Source organism: Anabas testudineus, chromosome 19, assembly GCF_900324465.2.
Source record: "Anabas testudineus chromosome 19, fAnaTes1.2, whole genome shotgun sequence".
Lineage (NCBI taxonomy): Eukaryota > Metazoa > Chordata > Actinopteri > Anabantiformes > Anabantidae > Anabas > Anabas testudineus.
The window spans coordinates 8,313,520-8,321,344 of NC_046628.1; the positions used below are offsets into that span (position 1 = coordinate 8,313,520).

General features: G+C 41.0%; 1 protein-coding gene across 1 annotated transcript; it reads left to right on the forward strand.

The window, feature by feature from the left end:
* Positions 1 to 742: 742 nt before the first annotated feature.
* Positions 743 to 7,665, forward strand: LOC113156561 (testicular acid phosphatase homolog). The gene is made up of 11 exons (XM_026351782.1): positions 743 to 832; positions 2,316 to 2,411; positions 2,771 to 2,857; positions 3,979 to 4,134; positions 4,395 to 4,493; positions 5,395 to 5,490; positions 5,993 to 6,125; positions 6,571 to 6,653; positions 6,747 to 6,853; positions 7,155 to 7,336; positions 7,525 to 7,665. Exons 1-11 carry the CDS (start codon positions 743 to 745, stop codon positions 7,632 to 7,634), a joined length of 1,239 nt encoding a protein of 412 aa, XP_026207567.1. The 3' UTR covers positions 7,635 to 7,665.
* The last annotated feature ends 160 nt before the right edge of the window (positions 7,666 to 7,825 follow it).

Below are 7,825 nucleotides of genomic sequence, written 5' to 3' on the forward strand. Positions count from 1 at the left end.
GTGTGCTTAAGAATAGATGACTGTGGCTTTAAAGTGGAGTTATCCACATTTTGAGGGGCCAAACAGGTATCCTTGAGATCAAAAGCTGACTCAAAGATGTCTGCCAAGGTGGGCTGTCATGTCACTGCGCAGCGTGGAATTGGCAGAGACATTGATTTGGACTGCAGTTGACGATGGAGTAGATTGGGACCAGAAATCCCTGGGGAGAGAGAGAGAGAGAGAGATAGACGAGTTCAGGTGGGAGGGCTATAAAAGCTCTTTACTGGAACATGCGCTAAATGTCAATCTGGGTTTGACTGAAGATTTGGCATGCACAGCAGCTCCCTCCTGTCTGTGAATTGTTTGACCATAACAGCAAAATGTTTAAAGACGTATGCTGAGGTAAGTGCAAATGTTCATTTACATGAGCCGGTAAACGCTTTCTGACAAAGACATTTTATTGTGCATCTCCTCTACTGCATATGACACATTCATACATTCTCAATGAAAGTTTAAATTAAGATGACATAAACTCAGCACAGCACTAGTGTTTTAAAAGTGATGACTAAGCTCACATATTTTAAATGTTATATAATTGACCTAAAAGGCATGTTTTGCACAACCTTTGCTTGCATTAAACTGACTAAACTGATTTGTTGTATTCATTCCATATTGGACTTTAGGTTAACATTTCTTGACACATTTTCCCCTCATACTAAAAGGAGAACAGTGCAAACAAAGTAGAGATCGACAAGTCGAAAAGATGCGGACAATCCAGAAAAGTTTGGGCTGTTTCTTCCTGCTCTGTTGCATCTGCTTGACTAAGTGCCGGGTGCTGAAGTTTGTCGTGGCTGTAAGTCTGCTAAGTTTTTTTAATTCTTGAGTACATATTCAATAACAATGACATTTGTGCATTGGATTTCCATTTCACAGTACATAGTCATTGTTAGATTTACCACTTCACATCTAATATTATAGTAATAAAGTAAAAAAGTAATTATAATTAACAATACAATGCTACATGTAAATGCATAAATTATAATAGTCAGTTATAACATGTTTATTTTAATGTTAAAAAAGCAGAAACTGTTTCCTATTGCTGGTACCAGTCTCTCAATACCTCCAGTTGTCCCCTGGTGCTCTCAACCTTGAGCCAATTGCCAGAAGACATAAATCTTAAAAACAAACGTAGTTTTACAGAACGACTTTCCCAAGGCGTCTCCCAAAAGGCTGAAGAACTTCACATCACATTACCAAACCTGACTCAAACAGGAGTAAATAAACTCAAACAGGGGTAAACAGTGTATTTGTTGGTAAATAATGTATTTTCAGCTCCACATCTGGTGCGCTAATGAGCACAGAGTGCCACGGGGTTGACGTATTTTTGTAGGCCAAGTTAGCATCACTCTGGTTCCCTCAACAAAAAGGGCCAATGGGATTTTTCCATTTTTGGACTATTTCAGAAAATAAGGTCTATGACAAAAAGGTTTATGATACTAACAGGTTTTATTCATCAGGATAATGTTGATAAATGAACACCTGTTTATACCCTAAATATTGTTAGGCACGGTTGCCTGGCTTCAACATCACCACCACAACTTTTATTTAGCATGCTTACTATGCATGTAAGTTAGAATAGACTTGTTAGTAGAAGACTTTTCATGTTAAACGTGATGATGTTTAACGTTTCTGACAGCCCCTGTAGTGTCATTTAGCTCTCATCATTTAGCCATTGTTGCCATTTTAGTAACAACTGTTACTAGACCCATCAAATCATGAACGGGGTACTGACATATTTCATGCAGAATAAAACACTTGATTGTATTTTCAGTATCAGTGTGGTGTGTGTAGATTGAATTTAATTAAATGTATGCCCAATTCTTTATTTCTAGATAACTGTTAAAACATGCATTGGTTCAGCTGCCTTGTTTTATATTAGTTGAGTCAAGTTCAGTTCAGTTCATTAAGTCTTAATTCTAGTCTCAGAAACATCTGACAATAAAAAAACAGTTATTACCTCTACAAAGCAAACAGTGATTTGTTCGTTTGACCTTGTCATTTGTTTTGCACGTAAATGAGTTGTTGACTGAGTTAGATGTGTCCATAATTCAGTTTAATCTGCTCGTGTGTCGTCAGGTCAATTATATAAACTGCTCTGGCTTTTGTGTCTTGATGACATCATTTGTGTCTCAAATCCAGACTGGACTGTAAGATAACAGGTTTTTATTTCTGACTTCTGTCTCAAGCTGTATTTTTCCCTTTAGTACATAGTGTAACGGCTGGCACAGCAGCACTGTGTCTGAATCCGTGTGACATAATCTGTTCTGACTTTTAAGGTGTTTCGACACGGTGATCGATCTCCGATTGAGGCTTATCCCAAGGATCCTCATGGGGAGCAGGTGTGGGCTCAGGGGTTTGGACAGCTGACTGAGGTACTGGGTGTTACTCTGTGGGTGTGGGTGCAATCATTATTTTATCAAGCAAGGTTTGGCAAACAGAAAAAGCACACATGAAGAGCATTCATGTGTGGATCATGTTTAAAATCATCAAGAAAAGCGTATATACAGTAGAGGTTTGATTGAATCTCTCCCCACTGTGACATTGTTGTGATCTCAAGAAATAAGCCAGTTTACAGAAAATACACAAATCATCTCTGCCTTTTCGTGATCGTGTAATTTTATTTAAAAAGGGTTGAATCTGACCTTAAATCTGCCAAATCTTGAGTACAAAAGTTCAGATTCTGCAAAGAAATAGGAAAAAAAAATTACAGCGAGCATGATTTTCCTTTCAGCTGGGCATGAAACAACAGTTTGAGCTGGGCAGGTTTCTCAGGAGGCGCTATGCAAACTTTCTGAGTGAAGACTACAGCAACAAAGAGGCAAGTGTATGCATATTGTTAATGCATGTGTGTGTGTGTGTGTTTCTGTGAATTTTCTTTCCCCCAGTGCTAGCTAAGCAATGTCCCGTGTGCCCTAGTGTCACTTGATCCTATTGTCATTTGTGCCTCTCGTTTCAACGTGTGAAATCGAGTTCATGTGTGGCAAGCAACCATCTGCAATGGCGGCAGCCACATCCTTTAAGTTAATTAGCACCACTCATATTGGTGATATCACTGCCATGGCCTTATAATATGCTGTAACATGTGGGGTAATCTTGCCCATGGGCTCATGTACAGTGCAGTTGGCAGCATGCGTGTCGGTTCAGTGTGCCCCTGGGCTGCATGCTCAGCATGCTGAATTCTGTTTTCCTTTCCTGCCTCTTTTTTTTTTTTTTACACTCACTGTCTTTCCTTTTTCTCTTGCCCTCTCTTATTCCCCTCCCCCTCTCTCCATTCTTGCTTTCAGTCCTCTGCCTCTCTTAAATAATGTGCAATTACCACAAAAATAACAAGTCTTCTCAGTACCTGTCACTGGCGATTTGTCGCCCGAGTCTCACTCAACTTGTACCGTACCTTTCCCTGTGCTGCCACGTCTGTTTTAATTTGACAAAAGGAAGTGGGGGGAAAAAAATAAGCATTCTCTGCATCACAGGAACATCCAACCTTATCAGTGTGATTTACTGTGTGCAAAAACCTGACACGAGGTGGCAGAGAGATATAGACGAGCAAAGGCTGATGTCAGAAGAGATCACAGCAAGACAGATCTTTTTCCTTCTCGCTCTCTCATCTCTAGTGATTCTCCTCCTCTTCGTGTTCAGGGAATACCTAAGTTGACTTGGGATAAATACAACTCAGTCATGATATACTGCTGCTTTGCTGGGTGCATTTATTTTGCATCTTTATTACATAAAAAAAAAAGTAACTGAATCATGTGCATTTCTGCTTTTCAAATTATAATGCAATTCTTTTGAGTTTCCAAGAGCATTATAATTTTTCTCTAAAAGGCAAACTAATCCTCGGTGTGCCATTTGGAACAACACTGAACACAGTGGTATCAGAGTCAAACCTAGTACAGCGTATGCCTGCATTTCATTGACATGATTCCTCAACGTTATCCACAGATATATGTGCGGAGCACCGACTATGACCGCACGCTGATGAGTGCCCAAGCCTGCCTCGCTGGGCTGTTCCCTCCAACCAGACGCCCACCTCCCATCATGCCCCAGTTACTGTGGCGGCCTATTCCAGTGCACACCATCCCCAGGGCCCAGGACAAGGTGGGCTGCTGAGCGGCATAAATATTTCCTTTCACACAGCAGCCGTACACAGCCGACTAGAAATGTGTACAAGTTCATTTGAGCTGTTCTCTATAGCTCCGTGTTGCTGCCTGTGTTCACCTCAGCTGAGAACCTGGTGTGCTGAAATCCCCCACTGTTTTTAAGTGTGAAATGAACATAATTGTGCCCAGAAGACTTGCGTTAACTGCAGTAAATGTGGATTATTTTCACTGACGTGTTGTTGCTTTCGTTTTCTCAAGCTGTTGAGGTCTCCAGGCAAAGACTGTCCAAGATTCAGAGCGCTGATGATGGAGACCATTGAGAGTGAGCCCTATCAGAGGTTCCTCAGGGATCACCAGGTAAAATAAACCACAGAAAGGAGACTGTCCAGCACAATGCACTGTAACGTATCCGCAGCATCTGTTCAATGACGTAAATGATCCTCTCACAGCACTTTGTTAAACATCACTTTTATATGAGTCATGTGCCTTTTAACCACTGAAAACTTGCTTGTAACTCTGTGGTTTTATATAACCACACTTATATAATTACAGTGGATGTGAATAATAGTTTTCCTCACTTCAGTTGCGTCTTTTTCTCCTTATCCGTGCCTTGATTTGTAAATCATCAGTGAAATGCACATTTGTGTCAAACAGTGAAATATATACTTCACAGTTGTCGGTGCCAGTGTTATCAGCACCTCCAGTGGACGTGCTAGTTATGCTGTAGACATCATGTCCTCTCAGTGAATTTCTCAGTCATGGTGACTCCAGTGCCTACAAAAAGCTGCACAGTGCAATTTCTCTCACGTTCTTAGAGACACTAATTAACGATTGGATTGAATTAGATTAAGAATTGCAATGAAAAGGTTTTAATTAAACTGAGTCCCATGTGCTGCCTATTAAGGTTGTGTTTAGATCAGGACAGGGCCTCCAGCATTGAATTTTAACACCCTCTGCTGGAGGCACAGTACCTGCAAGTTACATCCAAAATGGTGCCATTTGTCACTGTGTCGCCTGAGGGTGAACTTGCTATAATCAGTAGCCTACATCGATAAACTGTACTGATCCTTTACATTAATCAGCTAATGTGTTCCATTTTGAATTTTAAACACCAGGTAAGAGATATTTTATCAGCGTACCTGCGAAGACAATGACAAAAAGGTTAAGCTTACAAATAAAGATGATAATTGAAGTGCTGTATTCCCTGGAGCTTAAGCAGTCGGAGTGAAAAATTCTTGTTCTTTTCCTCATCGTGCAGCACTTTGTGGAGGAACTCTCCAACCACACAGGCTACACCGTGTCCAAACTGGTCGACAAAAAAATATGGAGGGTCTACGACACTCTCACCTGTCAGGTATACTTGATATTTCACAGCGAGCACAAAGCACACATAAACACAATAAATCACATGTATTACCTGTTATCTGCAGTTCGCAGGTTTCACTTGCTGATAACTGTACAAACAAAAGCTGCGGTAAAGCAGAGGCAAACAAGAGCGATGGAGAGGAGGGGATTCTTTTTTCTTCAGCACATCTGCAGAGAGATGTGACGGCAGTGGGGAGGGGAAGTCATTTTTATACATACAGTAAGACATGAGTAGGTCAGCATATTGAAATGATAATTAAAGCTTTATGAGATGGGTGGATTATAGGCCAGATTTAATATGCTTATTCACACTTGCAAAGTGAAGTGAACATCTGTTATCTACAGACCAGTACTAAAAATAGCCTCTCTAGAGTACTAGAAAAAATGAATTATGACAACAAAAAAAAGAGACCACTTTTTTGTGATTCATTTGTTTTGTAATGTGATTATTGGCGTGATGCTGCGTTGATGAATGTTATTTTCTTGTGCAGAGGATCCACAACTTGACTCTCCCACGCTGGGCCACTCAAGACGTTCTGGACACCCTGAAGAAAATAGCATCATTTGAAGTCATGTACAGCATCTTCAGTCACAAGAGGAAAGAGAAAGCCAGATTGTCAGGAGGTGGGAATTCTTCCATCCATCCATCTATCAATCCATCCATCCAGCCAACCATCCATTAGCCTAACCGCTTTTCCTGTTAAGAGTTACGGGAGTGCTGGAGCCAGTCCCAGCTGTCATTGGGTGAGAGGTGGGGTACACCCTGGATATGTCGCCAGTCTATCACAGGGCTGGTGGGAATTCTTATTAGAGGCAATTGGTTTAAAATACTGTTGTGAGAAAATTGGTTAAAAAGCTGTGTAATGTTGTGACTGCTGGGTTGCTGAGGCTTTGTTTACGCCTCAGATAGTGTATGGCGCTGGATTGGGTTTCTCAAAAGCATATTAGCACATGTGAGCCAATGGGACAAAGATGATTAAAGTGCTAAGACAAGATGCTCAATAAGGTCAAAAGGATTGTGTACATGTCTGGGAACATTTAATTTGCACTACACTGTGTTAATTACCAGGAGTCCTACTGAGTGCCATCCTGAGGAATTTCTCCAAGGCTGTGGATCAAGGGAGCACTCTCAAATTCATTATGTATTCAGCTGTAAGTTCAGTATTTGGGCACATACGCCTGGTTTTAATCCACTGTGCCATCTTTTCACCTCCTCATTTCTGTGGTATTTGTTTCTCATTCTAGCATGACTCTACACTCTTCACCCTTCAGGCAGCTCTGGATGTGTACAACGGCCTTCTTCCTCCTTACGCTGCCTGTCAACTCTTTGAGTTCTACCAAGAGTATGATGGGTAATGACTTCCTTCCATCACTTTATGCACTCCTCTCTTTGTATATTTAAGTACACTACCTAGGTCAGATGGCCGGCTGATTTACTGTTGACACAATTTAAGTAGTAAGTTAAGAATAAATGAATGAATGAATGAATGACTCTTTAGACACACCAAACCAATCATGTACATTGTGTTTTCTTTCAAATCAGCATTATTATAATTAATATTTAAGTATGATTCATTTGCACATGATAGAAACAGTTTTCACTGACCCATTATTATCGCTCATATCATTGTATTAATTAAAATCATTCCTCAGATCCTATTCTTTAGAGATGTATTATCGCAATGACTCCATGCGTGACCCCTACCCCCAACCTGTACCAGGATGCAACGGGTTGGACGTCTGCCCTTTGCCGGTGTTCACTAAGCTGGTGCACGATGTGGTGGTAGAAGACTGGGAAAATGAGTGTGGGCTTAAGACAAAGTTGTCAAGCACAGGTGACTTTTATAAATACTGTCCCTCTTGCACTGATTTTTATTTTAACATGTATTTTGGCAGCATTAATACTTCACTGTGATGTGTGTATACTTTGATTGCTTTAAGGACTTTCAGACTGCACAGATTGTCTGATTTATGTGCTACTAATATACTACATGTACCTAAAGGGAACTGTCATCCCCAACAGGCGTCATAACAGCTCTTGCAGTGGCTGTGGGTCTTCTGGTGGTGGCGCTGTTGTTCAGCATAGGAGTGGCAATGTGCAGGAGGAGGGCACACTACTCCAGGGAGGTGTAGTGCAGACGACGGCCACACGTGCCAAAAATACATAAAGGTGCTTCCTAGCTGTGGAGACAGATCTAATAATAACATGCCATGTATTTTAGTATTTTAGATCCTGAGAGGCTGGTGACCCCTCCTCTTCTGAATGATGGATGTTTGTGTAACCAAAAGGATATACATCATGCACACGAACTGTTATGGAAAGG

Coding starts and splice junctions, on each gene's coding strand:
- LOC113156561 (XM_026351782.1), top strand. CDS start 743: ATGCGGACAATCCAGAAAAGTTTGGGCTGTTTCTTCCTGCTCTGTTGC. Junction 6,654..6,746: donor AATTCATTATGTATTCAGCT/GTAAGTTCAGTA, acceptor TTCTCATTCTAG/CATGACTCTACACTCTTCAC. Junction 7,337..7,524: donor GACAAAGTTGTCAAGCACAG/GTGACTTTTATA, acceptor CATCCCCAACAG/GCGTCATAACAGCTCTTGCA.